This window comes from Beta vulgaris, chromosome 6, assembly GCF_026745355.1.
Source record: "Beta vulgaris subsp. vulgaris cultivar EL10 chromosome 6, EL10.2, whole genome shotgun sequence".
NCBI classification, from domain to species: Eukaryota; Viridiplantae; Streptophyta; class Magnoliopsida; order Caryophyllales; family Amaranthaceae; genus Beta; species Beta vulgaris.
Genome location: NC_079207.1, coordinates 5,632,926 through 5,653,031, shown reverse-complemented (window position 1 = coordinate 5,653,031; position 20,106 = coordinate 5,632,926). Strand labels below are relative to the sequence as shown.

The 20,106-nt window shown below is 33.2% G+C and overlaps 1 protein-coding gene across 1 annotated transcript; it reads right to left on the bottom strand.

Annotated features, from left to right (window-relative positions):
* Positions 1-15,849: 15,849 nt before the first annotated feature.
* LOC104895206 (G2/mitotic-specific cyclin-2) lies at positions 15,850-19,087 on the bottom strand. The gene is made up of 10 exons (XM_010681648.4): positions 18,731-19,087; positions 18,459-18,576; positions 18,208-18,264; positions 18,052-18,091; positions 17,818-17,967; positions 17,592-17,717; positions 17,090-17,179; positions 16,715-16,936; positions 16,341-16,618; positions 15,850-16,264 (listed from the first exon to the last, which is right to left on the bottom strand). Exons 1-10 carry the CDS (start codon positions 18,768-18,770, stop codon positions 16,126-16,128), a joined length of 1,260 nt encoding a protein of 419 aa, XP_010679950.1. The 5' UTR covers positions 18,771-19,087; the 3' UTR covers positions 15,850-16,125.
* Positions 19,088-20,106: the final 1,019 nt, after the last annotated feature.

Below are 20,106 nucleotides of genomic sequence, written 5' to 3'. Positions count from 1 at the left end.
TTTCTCCTAAGTCCAATATTAACCAGTTTGGAGTTTGGACCTAATATTAACAGTCCATATTGTTTGCTTCTTTTTTTGGTAATATGATAGTTAAAAGATATTATTTTCTAATTTAAAATTAACTCTTACTATTGAAAATTGGTCCAGGATCCATTGTAGAAGTTTAAGATTTTTCTATGGGGAAATTTGGAATTATATGTTGTACCTCAATTTTGAGAAAGTTTCGAGTAGTATTCTTGACTTTTAGAGTGTGCTTTAACGGTGTTCTTGTACGTTAGTGATTCTGTTATTTATGCAACGAAAGTTTTTAAACTGTTATTGCAATAATGCACGATTAGCAAGTACACCAATAAATTTAATATCCATGAACTATTAATTCTTTGGATTTAATCACTAGAGTTAATGAGTTATATGTTGCCTATCTAACCTAATAGTTCAATATTCCCTTTAGACTACACTAATTTGTTGCTTGAAATGATAAATAAAATTATATAAGTCTTATTTTTTTTGATGGATTGCTTTGTGTTTATTGTAATTACATTAACTAATAATAATATAGATCGTTATTGTTACTTAACTAATGGAAATACTAAGTTAGATTCACTTGGGATATAGCATATAATTTCAATGAACACATGAATATTGCCACAAAAACCTAAAATTTTATTTTGAATTCCTAAAATATGACCCCATCAAAAGACTTTAAATTTGCAAGATTGACATCACCATAATGAAAGTCTTATAGCGGACCAAATATATAAACTCAATTAAATTTATATTCCCTCCATTCCATAAAGTTTTCACAAATTCTTATATACGACCGGTCACACCAAAAATTTCGCATGTGGCCGGCCCTGTCCATTTTGAAATAATAAGCCCAGCAAACAGTAACACACACACCTTTCACTTTAACTAGAATCACCACTAATACAAACCCGCCTCTCACACAAAGTCCATGCCATGGCTACTCCCTTTTCTCTCTCCTCTGCTACAATTTCACTCTCTTCTCCTTATTCATCTTCAACTTCTCTCCTTCAATCACTTTCGAAGCTTCAACAATGGTGACGCCGTAGAACTCCGTCGACGATGCACCTCCTACTGCTTTCGAAGCTTCAACAATGGCGAACTCCGCACAATTCTCACTCGTTCGTTTCTCCCTTGGAATCTTTATTCTCAAGTTTTAAGAAAGCCTATGTGTTTTCTTAGCAATAATGAGTAACCTCATTTAATCTTATGAGTAGCCCCAAAGGTTCACAAAAGTAACCGCATTTATTCAAACGAGAAACCTTATTCATTCATAAATGTAAACTGATTAGTAACCTCATTTATTTAAATGAGTAACCTCATTTGTTCACAAAAGCAACCTCGTTTTTTCATATGAGTAACCTCGGTAGTTTACAATATTAACCTTATTTAATAATATGGTGACCCTATTTGATCAAGTAACCCCAATTGTTGACAAAAGCAACCCCATTTTATTATATGAGTAATCCCATTTTTATCATATGAGTAATCCAATTAATTTATACTAGTAATATCATTTAATATATGAGTAACCTCATTTAATCTTATGAGTAACCCAATTAATTCATACTAGCTAGTAACCTCATTTATTTATACACGTAACTTCAATTAATCATACAAGTAACATCATTTAATCATACGAGTAACCCCAAAGGTTTGCAAAAGTAAATGCATTTGCTCATAAGAGTAACCACATTTCTTTATAGGAGTGACACCCTTTTATTATTAAAAGTAATCACATACTCATACAAGTAACTCCATTTGGTCATAAGAGTAACTCCATCTGTTCATAAGAGTAACTCCATTTGTTCATAAGCATTTGTGCATAAGGGTCAAATTTAAAAGATCATATCTCACAGAACACTTAATATTTTGGGAAGATTCAAACTGGAAATGAAAATTTGGCTCGATAGCTTTCCAACGCCTGGTCAAAAGCTCAATTATGATGATATAAGAGTGAGATATGACCATTTGAAAATGAGCAGACGGGCTGAGAGGCTGTCGTGCACGGCCACACCTGTAATTAGGGGTGTTTATGGGTGGTTAATCATCCCGAATCAACATTTCGGTTCAGTAATCGGAAGTTTCGGTTCACTCTTTTGCAAACCGTAAGCGTTTAAGTCAGTTACCGCTTAAGTGGTTAACCTTTTTCGGTACGATTTTCCGGTTAACCATTAATTGTTATTTAATTTATAGTATTATGTTTTACTTAATGTACTATATATTTTCAATTTTTTTGCATATATTTTAATATTGTATATATTATAATATAAAAAATATTATAAAGTGGATAACAAATCCATTGAAAAATATAACTAACACAATATAATTTACTTCATTTCCTAATTATAGTGTTTATATGAGTGCTAGAGTTTCCAAGTAATTACATACTTACTCTAATTGTTGTAACTTAGCAACAAATATTAGAATTAATGTAATTGTTTGAAAATGTTTCACAACAATTAAATAGAGAAAAAAAATATTTCGGTATTTCGGTTAACCGTTCACTCAAAAATCATAACCATATCGTTAAACCATTATTTTTATCGGTTTGGTAACCGTACCGTTGAAACTTTTTTTATCGTTACGTTAACCACCCATTTAGACCGATTTTTCGGTATTTCGATATGGTTTTTCGGTTTCGATTTTTATGAATACGCCTATCTTTAATTTGGCCACATGCAAGACGCGCTGTAAGTTTTCCCCACTTTTCATCTAATTATGTTTCATAGAGTTCTTCCCATTTTTACTATATTATATTTTTGATAAAGATTTGTTCCCTTATTGCCCCTCCTTACCACACCATTCGGTCCCACTTTATACTTACTCTCTATACCTCTCTCCTCCATAAAGTAACTGTGTAACCCTACTCTTATTTATTTAGTATTATTATTTAGTTTTGGGGTAATAATAAATGCAAAAAAAACATTGTGGAACGGAGAGAGGATAGGCTCAAACAACTAACAACAACAATAACAATAGTTCTTATGTTGATTAATGTTGTAATCATATAAGACTTTTTTTTAGGGAAAAAAATAAATAACGATAATTCTTCATACATAAAAAAAGCTTTATATAGAATTTTGTATCTTTTTGTATCTGTCACAAAGTCCAGCTAGATCCAGATTGAATTACTAACTTTTTGATTGGATTTATTTTTTCAAAACATATTGGGCTGGAATAAGAAAAAAAAACATAGTCAAGTGGGATATCGCTAGATTGATCCAAATATAAGGATTTCAAATATCAAATTTTTATAATTTTGACTTATGCGTAATTAGCGATATCAACGTTCGAAAAGACGTTTCTACAAACGTCAAAAACGAAAATTGTGTAATAAAAAAAATAGAGAAGGTATATGTAGACACCCTATGAGTATAATGCAAAATTTGCAAATTATATGGACGTGTATAATGTAAATTGTATTCACAATCCTAAGCCTCTCTTTGTTTAGTTGAGCCGTTGAGGAGCCAAGGCTAGCCAACGGTCACATAATGGGGCTGGCATGTGACACACCGCATGTGGCCCGAGGAAGGACTAAAAGTTACTTCTTAAACAAACATGAAAGATAACATTAAACGCGAAAATATGATAATAATGTCATTTGTGTGTGAACTGATTGATTTTGGGTTTGAGTTGTCTTACCGTTAATCTTTTCGGCAGGTAACAGACGCTCTGGTGCACTAATAACAGGCTCCTATGCTTGTAGCCTGTAGCTATCAAAATTCGATCTGATCCGACTCGACCTAATCCAAATTCGATAAAACCGACTTACATATATATAATGGTTGTTTGAACAATTTTGGTAACTCGAATACGATTGTGTCTAAACCTAAAAAACCTGTTTATTAACCTGACCTACTCAAAGAACATTACATTAGTTACAAAATGAAATTATGAGAAATTTTTGCAAAACATACCTTCAGCCTTCAACTTGTTTTTTTTATTTGAGGTCAACGTTATTTGTATAGTTGATTGGCTATAATTGATTTTTTTTTTAATTATAACTTGTTATATAACTAACATATACTGTGTTAACTTAGTTATATATGAGCCAAAATTTGGAAAAACTGAAGTATCAATCTAAATCCCCTATTTATGTTGTAGGGTCAATCCAAATACTTTGGTTTTTAAATAAGCATTGTTGACTCAATACCTAACATTATATTATTCTGACTTGATTGTAATTGTATCGATTGGTTTACAAGTCTATCAACACACTTTTTTTCACTTAAAAGTTGCTCCAAACTAAGGGAAAAAGGAAATAACTTTAAAAGGTATGCATATGAGACTCTCTCTATATGACTTTTTTTTTATCAAAATATCAACCTTGTTGTCGAATTATGCACAATAGGTCCAACTTTTGGTTATTGACAGAGGGGTAGATGAGCAATTAGTAGATTATGGACCAAGGTGTAGGATGAGCATCCTACACCAGCTCCAAAACGCAAGACAAGAAAAATGAAACGCACCATTCAACATGCAAAAAAGTAATTGATTTGATAGCTATTGTACATTCCCATTACATCCAGTGTATATGTCGAAAATACAAAAAGTAACTGATTTGACAGTTACTGTTCACCATTTAGTAACTGATTTGATGTCCCCCCATATACTGTTCACCACTTCTCTCTTTTCCACACTCAACTTCCTTGTACATTCTTGGCTTCGTGGTTGTTCATTAACAAAATCAAAATGTACAATGACAGCCCCCCAGCTTAAAGTAACCTAATTCCTGAAGCTGATGTCAAGTGAGTAATTTACAATCTTTGTACACTGGGTGTGTTGATGTTTGTTCACTAATGAAATTCAATATGTACAATTATAGTCTCATACCGAAATTCACCACTTCTCTCTTTTCCACACTCAACCTCCTTGTACATCCTTGGCTTCGTGGTTGTTCATTAATAAAATCAAAATGTACAATGACAACCCCCCAGCTAAAAGTAACCCAATTCATGAAGTTGATGTCAAGTGAGTAATTTGCAATCTTTGTACACTGGGTGTGTTGATGTTTGTTCACTAATGAAATTCAATATGTACAATTACAGTCCCATACCGAAATATGTCAAGTGAGTAACTTCCAATCTTTGTACACTGGTGTGTTTGATGTTTGTTCACTAATGAAATTCAATATGTATAATTACAATCTCATACCGAAATTCAATAAAATCACAATGTACACTGATGGTTATTGCTTTGATCACTGAAAATCCCCAAATGTACACTCGTATACTACCTCCGTTTCTTTTTAATTGTTACGGTTTCCTTTTTAGAACGTTTCTTTTTAATTGTTACACTCTTACTTTTACTACATAAGGTAAGTTTCTAATCATTGTTACCCATTTGTTGTCCCCTTGTGGTCCCCACTCTTTAATCCCAACCTACCATTTAATCCCAACATTACCTCCCCACCTACCCCATTTAATAAAACGACCCCTAATTAACACCCCCTAATCTTCCCTCCATCTTCCCAACTTCTTTTTCAGATCTCTCTCCTCCAAGTTCTTGAACATTCTGGGTCTCTCTCTCTCTCTCTCTCTCTCCTCTAGACTTCTTAAAACCCTAAAAGATCTGGGTAAAAAATCAACTTTCATTTTCGTCATTATCAAAACGCTACATAAATTCGGATCTCTCTCTCCTCCAAGTTCTTCAACAATCTGGGTTTCACTCTCTCTCTCCTCTAGATCTGTTCAAACCCTAAATAATGTGGGTTTCACTCTCTCTCCTCTAGATCTGGGTTAAAATCAATTTTTTTTTTAATTTATGCTAAACAACATTCGCGTTTTTTTACCAGTTGTATTCGGATCTCTCTCTCTCCTCCAAATTCGTGAACATTCTGGGTTTATTTTTAGGGTTCTTGAGTACTTGTTGAACTCAGTTGTTTTTCATGGAGAGTTCTTCAAGATCTAAGCGTCGGAGTAGTGGCAAATCTTCATCCCTTCTTTCCATCTCTGTTCCTGTTACTGAATCGCCATTTTCTTGGGATTTTGCTCAAGATACTGAAGATCCATATGATATGGGTCCATATTATGCTCCAGATACTCCTGATGCAGAAAGTGGTGGGTTGTGTGGATTTTCTTCAACTGTCACGGATGGATCTGAATCTGTATGCAGAACAAAGAGAAAAAAATCCGAAGAAAAAGTTGTTGTGGAGGAAACAGAGGTTTGCTGCCCCTCTACTGTGTCCAAAGATTTCATTTTCGATCTACTGAAAATATATATCCCATGTGTAAAACGACACCATATGAGATAAGTTTCCTTTCCCTTTTTTTTGGTTTAAAAATTATGTAGTTATTTCTGCTTACCTGTGGGAATTGTCTGCTGTTGATCCTTAGAAGGATTTATTCGCATGTTGTTTGTTGTTGTTTGATTTATTGATGTTGTTAACTCATGCGTAAATTTTGTTAATTGTAAGTTGTTGTTGTTGTTGTTGTGTTTTTCTGTAAATTTTAAGTTGTTGTTGTTGTTGTGTTTTTCTGTAATGCATCTGGGATCTTATTGTTGTTGTTGTTGTTCTATTTCTCTTTAATGCATGTGGTATGAAGTTGCTGTTGTTGTGTTTTTCGTTAATTTTTAAGTTGTTGTTGTTGTTGTTGTTGTGTTTTTCTGTAATGCATCTGGGATCTTATTGTTGTTGTTGTTCCATTTCTCTTTAATGCATGTGGTATGAAGTTGTTGTTGTTGTGTTTTTCGTTAATTTTTAAGTTGTTGTTGTTGTTGTGTTTTTCTGTAATGCATCTGGGATCTTATTGTTGTTGTTGTTGTTCTATTTCTCTTTAATGCATGTGGTATGAAGTTGCTGTTGTTGTGTTTTTCGTTAATTTTTAAGTTGTTGTTGTTGTTGTTGTTGTTGTTGTTGTGTTTTTCTGTAAATCTTATTGTGTTCTTGGTGTTCTGTTTTGCTGTGATTCATGTGGAATCAAGTTGGTGTTGGTATTCTGTTTTTCTGTAATTCATCTGGGATCTTGTTGTTGTGTTTTTCTGTAAATCTTATTGTGTTCTTGGTGTTCTGTTTTGTTGTGATTCATGTGGAATCAAGTTGGTGTTGGTATTCTGTTTTTCTGTAATTCATCTGGGATCTTGTTGTTGCTGTGTTTTTCTGTAAATCTTATTGTGTTCTTGGTGTTCTGTTTTGCTGTGATTCATGTGGAATCAAGTTGGTGTTGGTATTCTGTTTTTCTGTAATTCATGTGGGATCTTGTTGTTGTTGTTTGTTTGTTTTCTGTAATTCATGTGGGATCAAGTTGGTGTTGTTGTTCTGTTTGGATGTAATTCATGTGGGTTATGTTCCTCAATGATGAAGGCAGCCCCTGTAGGAATAAACTATGTGCCCTCCTGTGCCAGGTTAACATTGAGCCACCAACAGCTTATGCTGCTTGACGAGGCACATGGTAACTTAGCCGGGAGATGGAATGTAGTTGTATTCAATGCAGATATTAATAAGCCTGAGAGGACAATAATTAAAAGAACCAAAAGTTTTGATACTTGTATTTCATTAAGACTTCACAAAATAAGAAACTATGCTTTACAAAATATGGGCTGCCATTGACCTTGCCTAAGATATCCCATGTTTTACAAAATATTCCTAACTTACTGCAGAATGTTTTTGAACTTAGTTGAAAACTTGACAAAAAATAACAATTTCCATTCCATATGCAACTTCATTCTGCATTCCATGTGCAACTTCTAATACTCCTATTCTGTTGCTGCCTCTACTTGTTCTATTGCCTCTACTTCTGTTGCATGTACTTCTGTTCTGCCTGTACTTGTGGCGTTGCCTGCTCATGTAACCAAGTTCTTGCTTGATCCAAAAGTGTTTGGGTTACTTCAACTTGTAAGGGAAGTTGGCCAAGACTTTCCAACATTTGCTTGTTGACATGTGGATATGTGTAGTTGTTATTCCCCCTTACTTTCAAAATTTCAATCATATGATACTGAAATGAATGCCACACATTAGCTAAAGTCTTTGGTTGCATTTCTTCAAATGACTTGTTAACTGCTTGCAATAGCTTAAGTATTGTGTTTGGCCTTTCCTTATGTTGGAGTGTTTGTAATGCTCTAAAGAAACCAAGATCCAACATGTTTAGCTCAGGACTATTTGGTGGCTGCTGCACCAAATGAAAAACAAACCCGTTTTGTCTACTAGCTAGTATCCATAATGGGTCTGATGCAGTTACATGTGGCTTTGCGTTGTCTTGTTGTATGTATATCCTTGCTCCTGTGTGGTGGCCACTTAGACATTATTGCTGGTAAGATGTGATTAATTAACACATCTCTCATTCTCTCCTTGGTGACATTGGTGATTGCTTTTGTCTCTAATGTGCCGGCTGGCCTATTATTAGAAGACCTTTGTGCTGCCACTTCCTCCACAAATGGGAAAATACCAATTTTCCCATCAAAAGTGCATTGCCCCAACATGTTGTATGATGGTCTAGCCACTGCAGTTTCAAACATCACCTTAATTATATGCCTTTTTGATTGGCATGTTCTGTGTGGATTAGCTTCATTTGGATGCAAATATAGCCTTTGTGTTTTTTGATGCATGTAAAACCACTTCTCATCGATGTGGATGAAGTTGAAGAAATCATTGAACATTGGCTGCCCTCTTTCTACTTGTGGTTGTTGTACCATACATAGAATCCAAATGACCCTTGAAATCTGATTTTCTGGTGATAATTTTGGACGCATTGGATTACTGTGCTCGTATGCTGCCTTTTTTAACTAGTCTGCACACAGTGCTTGCACAGACACCAAGTTTGTTTGCAAGATCCCTTAAATTGGTTCTGTCCCTAAGTGGAATTGAAGTTAACATTTCTTCTGTCAGTGAAAACCGTTTCCTGCCCACTATGCCTGCCATCTTCTTCTTAACATTGATTTGTTGTTCTTCACAATTTGGTTCTTCATTGTGTTCCAGATTGAACTTGCAGTTTTGCGGGACACGTTGAATTTCTCAGCAGCTTTCGAGATTGCACCATATGGTAGCTCAGTCCTTGGCTTGTGCTAATAAAGCTCAGCCATTTGTTGCCTCTGTTCATCACTTAACCAAGGCCGAGGATGATGCGAATCAAGTACAATGACATCTTCATTTGTGATATCAACCATTTAATGCACCTGAGGCCAAAAAAAAAAAACCACCCCACCCCCCTTTGTGGAAAAATAAATGTGTTAAGTGATAAATAGAGGCAATAAATGGAGAAGAAGGAAGAGAGAGGATAAGTTGCTGGGTGGAGTTATGGCTCTTAAATGGACCCTTTAAGTGTGGAAGTTGAAGTGTAAAAAAGTTTGGAATTTTTTTCCCTCCAGATTCTGAAATTGTAAAGGTAGTTTTTATTTAGATATTGGAGGGAACTTGAAATTTCCCTCAAAAAATTAGACATGTAACCCGCCAAGATTAATGTAAAAGTGTTGATTAATTTTTCCCCAAAACTATCCCATGTGCAGATTTTTCTCTCTCCTCCACAATTTTTTATTATTCTTTTGTACTTGTCTCTTTCTACTTTTCAGATTTTGTAGCCTCTCTCTCCTACTTTTCAACTTTTGCATTGGTTCTAATGAAAAGCAAACCGTAACAATTAAAAAGAAACGGAGGTAGTATTATTGTACACCAAACCATATGCATTTGTACATTAAAAAAATTGTTTCACGTGATGAGAGAGAAAGAGCTGGTCCACTTTCAAAAATACTTCCAAAAGTCAACCACATGGGCATGGTGTAGGATCTAATTTGCGGTAGATGAGGGTGTGCAAGGAGCCCAACAGCACACGGCCTCCAAAATTATAAAGGCCCCAAAATATATTATTATGAAAATTTTACTTCATATTTGAAGAAATCACCCTTGTTCCCTACCCTTAATAAATTTGTCAATGATTTATCTTTAAATTTTCAACTTTCTATCTTTAGAACTCTAACCTTCTATGTTTATTTTTTATAAATTTAGGGGCCCAATTTTTATGTTAGAACGGGGCCAAAATCTTCAAGACGGTCCTGGTTATTGACCATGAAGAAAGTATATGCGTATATTCGATATGGGCCAACAGTGTCCATACCGGGGTATGTTAGTAATTTTGCCAGGAAAAGACAAAAAAAAGTTGACTTAGACAACTCTGATCATGTTGGAGAGAAATCAGATCAACTATTATATGAATCAGATCAACTACAATGTGAATTAGATCAACTATAATGTAAATCAGATCATGAATATATGTAAGTAAAAACCCAAAAAAAAAAAAAAAAAGGAAAAGTTGTATTTATTTACAACTTTGCCCCGGTATTTACAAATACCGGATATGCGGTTATCAGCGGTCATTGACCATCCCTTTCTTCCCCTCTCTTTGTACATCGGATTTCGACCAAGAACTTATGAATGTGTGTGTATGCCCTCCACATATAAAGAGGAAGGAAAAGAAAGGGAAGGTTAATTACCATAAATTAGACGTTTTGGATAGAATCCGATGACAAATCTTGGTACATTGGTCTGTTGGATCATTTTCTTTTTTATTTTAGGGTTTTTTGCATGGATATACGAGGATAATAGGACATTTTGTGGGGATATACCTCATTAAAAATTTTGTGAAAGTATTGGGTCAGACCGTCTGACCCAATATTCTCGTCAGACGGGCTGAGCCCAGTACTATAATATACAGCAAAGGAAAAAAGAAACCGTCTTCTTCGTAACCTTCTCAAAATCCGCCATGGAAAGAATGTTAGCCAAGAAATATTATGTCCACAAAGACTCTCTTTTAAGAGGGTCTTGAATTACATTGCCAGCAGAAGCAGCAAAGTCATTAAGATAGTGTTGAAGATTACTAAAGTTGTTACGAGTTGCTACAAGAAGCGATTTCTCATCTTCAAATTCTATCTGGTTTTGAAGTAATGTTGTTGTTGGGTCTTGCTGCATTTGGATGCTCATTATTTCTGCTTCCGCAACAGCCAACTGCATTTGCAGCTGTGAAACTTGGTTTTGCAGGTATGAAAATCGCCGTCTATTTCAAAACAGAAACCGGTATTATTGCAACAATTAGATAGTAACATGGTTAAGCAAATTCACCAACAATAATAACGCGTCCTTCAAGTGGAGATGGTGATAATTCTGGTGACACCATGAAGAAGAAGGAGAAAGTGAGAGAAAGCAGAGGTTAGTGTTTTGTTTTCTTTTCAGTTGGATTTTGTTTTCTTGCAGTTGGACTTTGTTTTCTTTCAGTTGGACTTTGTTTTCTTTCAGTTGGACTTTGTTTTCTTTCAGTTGGACTTTGTTTTGTTTCAGTTGGACTACCTGAAAAAAATGAAGACTACCTGAAAAAGAATAAAGACCAACTGAAACCCAAAGTAAGTCTAACTGAAGTACAAAAACCAACTGAAAAAAAAAGAAGACTAACTGAAAAAAAAATGAAGACTACCTAAAAAAAAATGAAGACTACCTGAAAAAAATTAAGACTAACTGAAAAAAAATTGGAACCACCTGAAAGTCGTCCGACCAAAGATTATGATCGGACGAGTCCGACACAATACGTTCTCAAAATTTTTTTGTGGTGATATACCAACCTAAATTTGAATTTTGTTAAAAGGTACCAAAAATATTATTTTCGGCGAGAAAGTCAAGTTTTCGGCCTTTGATTTGCTTAATTACGCTTTGTATTTTGTGTGATATTCAATTGTTTCTATTACATTCATTTTTCTCCAACTTCCTCATTGTCACTTTGTGGCTCGCTTGCGAGTTCCTACCAAGTTAGAGGTCGAAAAATTGACTTTCTCGCCGATAAAAGTATTTTTGGTACTTTTCACTAAAACTTAAATTTAGGTTGGTACTTGGTAAATTCCCACCAAAAAAATTTAGTGATGTATATTCCCACAAAATGCTCTATTACCCTGGTATATCCCCGCAAAAATATTTAATTTAAATATATATTCACAAACTAAATACGTTAAAATTAATAATTCTAATAACAATAATCTTAAATAATAAATAGTAGGTTTTAAACTCTCTAACTTTCTACTTTTAAACTTATTTAACCTATATTTTTTTTTACTAAAATAATAGAAATTCCAGTACAATCGGTCCGAACCGGAATTATCTTGGTTTGGATCGGATCGGACCGGCAAGAAACTCGGAATCAGGTTTCCTTGTTGACTGAGGACCGAAGTTTCGATCCGGTTTGATCCAAATTCTAATCTAGTCCGGTTCAGATTCTGGTCCGATCCTGATCTTACACAAACCTACCTGTGAATACTAGAAAGCAATGTTCTGCATGATTATGACGACTTAGGGATGATTGAAAAATCTTTTTATTTTCTGTCGCATTAAGACTTTGGCAAATTTGCGTATATTTAACAGTTTCCAATTTTAGTTACATGCACTAAATGTCCACGCCTCCCCATCTTGTTGACTATTAATTTAAGTTTTAGAGCTCCATTATTTCAAACTAGCTTTTTTTGCACGCGATGCGTGCGATGATATTTTTAGGCCTAATTATTACTAAGTAGTAAACAAAAAAAAATGCAAGTTAGTATTTTAAGCTCACCTCCATTTTGTGAATAAGATTCTTTAAAATACAATCAAATAGTACTCCTTCTACATCCTGTTATTTCTTTTGCAGTCATTAACTCTTTGCATTTAAGTAGCATTACAATATTACTCCCTTAGTTAAACTTATCTATATTGAACAAAAAAAAATTGAGTCCATATTATCTGTTACGTTGAATTTCCAATGCAACAATATTATAATTTGACTAATTTATACTTTGATCTACACTTGTATTTGAAACCCATATTATAATTTGGCTACTTTATACTTTGATCAACACTTGTATTTAAAACCCAAAATTTTGAGTGACGTGTTGTAGCCTGTAGGCACATCCTTCTAGAATTTTAACAAAAAATATTTCACTACCTTTTCCACTACTTGGCAACATCAGTATAGTTCCACTACTTTTGCCAGTCATTTTCTCTCTCCTCTCACTACAAATCTACAAACCATATTATCAAGGAACCTAGTTCATCAAACTATACACTATACAATAAGAAAATCAACCTTTTCAAGTATTAAGCAAAGCAGTAGATCTAATTCATCACAAATCCATCAGCCGTTTTTAACCACTTTTGAAGGAAGCAAACCAACTTCAGTTTTTTCTTGGGTCGATTTTCTGACAAAGAAAGATAATTTCTTAAATCAACTTCAGTTTTTTCTTGGGTCGATTTTCTATCATCCCAAAATTTAATCCGAAAAGTATGAATCAATTTCAGTTTTTTTTCCCTTGCCTAACATCTAAATTATGATTTCACAAACTTATATTTAAAATTTTCATCAGTCATATTTAAAATTATATTTGAGATAAAATTGTAAATTTTCATTCACAATTTGATATTGGAATTTTTTAAAAAAAACAAAAATCGTTTCTTTTATCTTGTTTTCTGATTTAACATGAAAATGAATTAAATTTAAATTGTATAAAAGCCCTTTTTTGCATTTCAAAATTTTACAGTTCTCTTGGTGCTTAATTTCACTATTTGTTTTTGCAAAATAATGTAATTTTTTTTTTCTGAAAATGGTTTTAGCAAATTAATTTAATTTTTTTTTCTAAAAATTGATTTTTGCAAAAACCTTCGCGAAAACTTTGATTTTGGTTTTTTTTTCAAAATTTATTTGTGAAAATGGTTTTTTTTGCAAAAGTTATGAGCAGAATTTTAATATTGGAATTTTAAAAAAAAAAACTAAATTTGTTACTTTATCTTGTTTCTCATTTCATGTGAAAATAAAGGGTTAAATTTAAGTCTTTTTTAACTAATTGCTATCATCCTCTCTTTTTTCTGTTAGTCGCTACATAACAATTGCTATTTTTTCAACTAATTTGAAATAACTTGGAAAATTAAAAGAATTATGTACCTTTTTGGAAGTTTGCAAATCGCCAATGGACAAATGTGTGATATCCACGTCGAATTTTTTTTTTTTTTTTTTTTACAGTTTTTTATGCATAGTGATATAGGTAAATAATAATTTGTAAGTGAAATTGTGATTATTGAGAACAATGATTTGTAAGTAATTTTGTGAATTTTTTTATGTATTTACGCCTACTATATAGTTTTGGTTTGTAAGTTAATTTTAGTTTTTTGTAATGTTTAGTGATTTGCGGGATTTCTTGAACGTGATTTAGAAAGGGATTTGTAAAATTTCCTAACATAAGTGATTTGGGAGTGATGTTGAAATTTAATTTCCGGTAGCTTTGTTTGAATCCCCATTTTGGTATTGATATTATTTTTGTAATTTAGTAAGGGAAAGAGGGGCAAAATAGTCAGTTCAAAAGAGGACATCATAGGTCCCCCCTTCCCTTATGTAATACACAAATTATTATAATAGACGGTCTAATTTTAATATAAAATTAGACAATGTAAACTTACGTTCTCCTAAGAAGCCCATTCAATTTCTCTCTAACCTAACACTATTTTAGGTATCTTGCACCATCCTAATCGTCCATTCTCTTCTCCTTCTTTTATTTCCCTTCTAAATTTCGAATCAGAACAAACAATTTTTAAAAATAGTCCGTCAGTCTTACAAATGGATTAAGCTAGTCACTAAATGGATTAAATCAGTCACTAAATGAATTAAAGAATGTTATTAATTAATAGATTAAACTGGTCACTAAATAGATTAAAATGGTCACTAAATAGATTAAAGTAGTCACTATATTAAGAAATATGATCTATTCTCTTCTTAATATTGGGCTTGGGCCGCGCCTACTTTTAAATTAAAAGTAGACGGTCTCTTACAAGACCAACTATATGTAATAGAGATATTTTTCAATCCTTCCCTTATCGTTATTGTTAACTTATGTTTATTTTTCTTTTAGGTGTGTCATGAGTGAGCACTTCCAAATTATAGAGTTACATTGAATTATACTCATGATTATGGACTTTCCCTAAGATACGTAATTAAATTAGCTCTTATGCTTTTGCTTATTGTATAGTGTCATTCTATTATAGTTGCGTTAAATGTTATTTGATATTGATTGAATCTAAAGTTTTTTTAGTCGACGAAAGTTAAACTTAGAAAGTTGTAAGCAATCCAATAAGATTTACATTGAATTACACCATGATCATGGACTTTCCCCAAGATACATAATTAAATTAGCTCTTATGCTTTTGCTCGTTGAATAGTTTCCTATTATAGTTGGGTTAAATGTTATTTGATATTGATTGAACCTAAAGTTTATTTAGTCGACGAGAGTTGAATTCAGAAAGTTGTAACCAATTCAATAACAATATTTCAATATAAAGGTGTTTATCCCTATGAGAACAATAGATTCCATTGATAAAAACTCTTACTCAAGAAAATATTATTGGTAATTTAAAGGCATATCTTTTTTTTTCGAGTTTAGATAGTGATTGATAAAGATGGAGGATTTTGCATTAATCAAGCTTATTTGCACTAATCGAGCTTATGACGATAATTAAGCCCTGTGCTTTTAGACTGAATTAATGGAAATTCAATCCTGATAAGTTTAGACAAATAGTTTCAAATCAATTCATTTTAACTCCGGATCATTGTAGTCCATTGGTTTCAATCATTTATAACAATAGTCTAGCTTTCTGGTGATGCATAATTTTGCTACTTGCTTAGTTACTTTGAAATGCATATATAACTAGTGTTTAACACAAATTGTCTTTGCAGCATCAACTATTGGACTTGTGATAAGGCCAACCTATCTAATTGAATTGTTGATCACCGGAGACGAGAGAACTGAAACAGTAACCACAATGGAGGCTCTCAATTTTGACGTGAACAAATCCTCGTTTTATTAAAGATACGAAACAGAATATAGTCTACCCGAACAATATAATTATGTTCCCTTTCGTTTCCCTTCCCTTATATAAACCAAACACTCGTTAAAATGAATGATATGGGAATATACAAGTGGACGTGAAACATGTGAAACTGACCAAGGTGGTAAAAATGTCAGAAGTAAAATCTAAAAGCCAATCAAGATTATTAGCCATGTCAAATTAGACCACCATAAAATAAAATGTGACTAGTTGTTCATTTGTCATTGTAAATTACCAAACTTCTGGTATAGTAAGTAACTATACACTATCTTTTCTTCTTAGACTCAACTGATGAGGAGAAAAGTTGCCGGGTTAAATTTTGCTGCATAACCAAACATTAAAGTTGAGTACTTCTTAAACACCCCAGTTAACTTCCCTGTTCCTGCCTTTTGATGGAAGGTGACCATAAGCTTTGAGCATTCCCTGCAATGCCCACAAGATTCGATGAGAAAAATCACTCGAAAATCGCAACTGAAAATCGAAATGAAACAAAACTCACAAGAGCTGTTCTTCTGAGTAGTTTGTGTAGAATTCACAGGTCTTGTTCCATTGTTTAAAGCCATAAAGACTACATTGTGCTGTGTATATTGCAGCTGCTGCTAACAATGAAGGTGGGAATTTGATCATGTCATACTCCACAAGCGAAAGTTCGATTAAATAAGAGCACAGCTGCTCAAGCTTCTTGTCAGATTCTGCAGCTTTCATGAACCTTCTTAAGAAAACATATGGTGTTGGCAATGACATGTTGAATTGTAGTGTGTTTAGCATTATTTTCTCCTGCAAAAAGTACAATAATGAAGAGAAAATCAAGTTATAATCTTGGCTTTATATATTTCATAAATTGAGATAGAAATTAGGAGTGTTTTTGCTTACCATTTCAAGAAGATCTTGCCTAGTATAAGCTTTGTCAGAAATGAAAATCAAATCATCAACAACTGGGACAGAAACTTCTTCATATTTGCAAGCTAAGAGCATTGCAATTAAACCCACTAATTGAAGCTTCTTTCTCACCATAGTATGCCTAGCTAGGAATCTGTCTATGAGACTTACAGTGAGAAATAGAGTTTCTTCCCTTAATTCAAATTTATAATGTACCTGTTTATTGATTGATTCAAGAACTTTTATCAGCAACAGTAAAAATCAATTTCAAAAACATTAATTGTTACTCTACAGTCTACAGTCAATGCAAAAACATTAGAATTTATGAGATTCTGTCCAAATTAGATCTTTGAAGGTGAAATTTTTTACCTCAACAAGCCAGTCAATGAGTATGGCCCTCATTCTCTCATTAATGTCATGTTGCTGTGATAGGTAATCTGGTGGGACACAGCTGCAAGCCTGCAAGGTCATGATTAATGAACATTATTACCAATTTTGCTAATATGGCCTCGCATATGATACTCGGACTTGGGTACTTGTGTTTAACACGTCGTATACATTATATCAAAGCGCGTAATCCTCTATTTTATGAAACTTTTTCCACATCGGACACTCCAGGCAAATCGAGCCAATAATCACCAACCACCCAAATGTACACAACTTCACTCCAAGGACTAATATTACCAATTCTTCTAATATGGCCTCAGCCTATGATACTCGGACTTGGGTACTTGTGTTAAACACGCGTATACTGTATACATATGTCAAAGCGCGTAATCCTCTATTTTATGAAAAATTTCCACCCAAATGTACACAACCTCACTCCAAGGACTAATATAGATAGGTAAATCTAAAACAACTGAAAGCTTACCTCCATTTTTCTATAATAAGAGTAAATATCATCAACATAATCAACAACAGCAAGTGGGTTTTTGGCATCAGGGCCATCAATGTCCATTATTGGGTCTTCAAATATGTCTTCCATCTCAACCTCTTCCTGTATTTTTATTTAAATTTCCAGTAAATAAATATGTCTTCCATAGAATTTGCTCATGTAAAATTAATTGTAACCAAGTTCTAGAACAATATTTCAATACCATTTCATTGCTTTGAATTGGTGCTGCTGCAGGATTTTCCAAGGACATTGGAACTGGTAAATCTGTTGCTGCCGTACACTCCACATCTATGATTTTAATATCTTCAAATTCACTTGAATTTTGAATTGAAATGTCGGATTTTTTTGTTTCCTGGTTTTATGTTTGAGCTAAATATTAGCTCCATAATTTCTTGTATTGAAGGTACAGAAATACAAAAACAAAAAAAGAAAGTACCTGTGAACAAGATTGTTGGTTTAAAGAAGCACCAAATTTCCTGTAAAAAAACCAAATTATCTAACACAATCAGAAATTTTAAGATTTACCCAGTTTTTTCACCTCAAAAATCTAAACAACCCATAAAAATTAAAAACAGAAATTGCTGAAAGAAACCTTGTGATTGGTCTTGGAATAGGATTGGGGATATTCTCATCATAAATCACACATTTTCTGCAAATAAAATCAAATCAACACAAAATATTAGAACAAATTCAAAACACATACCACCTCCGTTTTCTATTATTTTGCAACAATTAGACATTTTTCCTCTCTACTTTATGTCAAATCGTTGCACATAATAAAAAACAGATTGATATTTTGCAGAATTTGAATTTGAAGAAAAAGAGAGAGAAAATGTAGTTTACTGGGAGTTTGGTTGTTTGTTGACAATACAAGGATGATGCTGAGATCCAACTAAGTTCTGATTAATTACACCCAAAGCTCTTCTAGTTCTTTTTGTATCATGCCCAAATTTTCTGGTATCTGTTACTCATTAAATTTTAGATTCATCATAGAAAAAATCAATATTTTACACAATAAAATCAAACTAAAAATTATACCCAAAAATCAAAGAACATAATAATTCCTATAAATTTCTCATCTTTCATTTTATTCATCAAAAAACAACAACTTTTACCTTGTAAATTGACATTACTTTGATTTTCATCAGTCATCATCTTTAACAAATATTCAATCAAAACCCACAAACTGTTTTTTTTCCCTATTAAATGCACCCCCTCAAAAAGAACAAAAAAAGGGGAGTGATTCTTGTGAATTTCTTTTAACTCTCTTCGTTGATGATGAACAACTTCATTTACTAATTCTACTTTCTCTCTCCTCTTTATCTCTATTTCTCTCAGGTAAATTGTAATTAGAAGAGAAGAAGCAGAAAAAGGAAAGAAATAAAATGTTGCCTTAAAACGGAAACAACGGAACAATGTCTGAAAAATACACTCTTAAATTTTTTCAAATACAACGGCTAGTGAAATATATGGCCGTTGAGTGGACTATAGTATCACGCCGCCTTTTTTTTTTTTTTTTAACGAGTTTTTCTCACTTGTTTTTGTTGAGGAGCTAGGCTAGCTAACGGTCATATGATGGGCTGTCATGTGACATACCACATGTGAAATGAGTGAGGAAGGTAAAAGTTTCCTTTTCTTTTTTTATCTTTTAGAAAAAAAAACGAAAGGAATAATATTATATGAGAGAATATTAGTTATAAAGTTTATTTTAGTATGGAATATGATGATTTGGCATATGTGTGTCAATTAGTCTATGATTAGTTTTTGGTTCGAGTATTCCTTTTCTGTAGGTAACAGGACAGACGCTCTGGTGCACTTACAGGCTCTTGTGCACTTTTCTTTTTCCACTTGAAAATTCCTCCAAACTAAGGGGAGAAAGAGAAGAAAAGAAAATAGAATAACTCCTATTTTTTTAAAAAAAAAAATTGATATGATTGAAAATGGGTTTGGGCAATCCGGTACGGAGAGTTCGATCCACATACAAATCCAAAGGAGGTTCCATACTAAAACCAATTGGCAATAGTAGAAGTAGCTCCTGTAGGTTATATTGTAGTATTTTCTCTCCTCTTTCTCCAATGTGGGACAACTCATATGTGCACAACATACATGGGGTTCAACAGTTTGTGGGTAGATAATTTGAGAGTAGGGGAGATGGTAAGGGGAAACCGTCTCCTAAGGTGATTTCCTTACCACTAGACTAAATTTAGTTTTGTTTTTATTGTATCATATTGAGATATTGACGAGAATCACGTATTGGGATCCCATCTCCCAAGCTCATGGTGGGGAGTTCGACTCTCATTAATCCCAAAATTTGGTTGTTTGTGTGGATATGCTTGTAGGTAAAAATCTCCACTTTCCAGTTTCGGGAAGTTTCCTTGTTATTAACATATGATATTGTTTACATATAGTACAATACTCTATCTTTTAATTACTAGTGAGTATTTTTTATCATCAAAACTAAGCATTATAAAAAGAACTAAGCATTATAAAA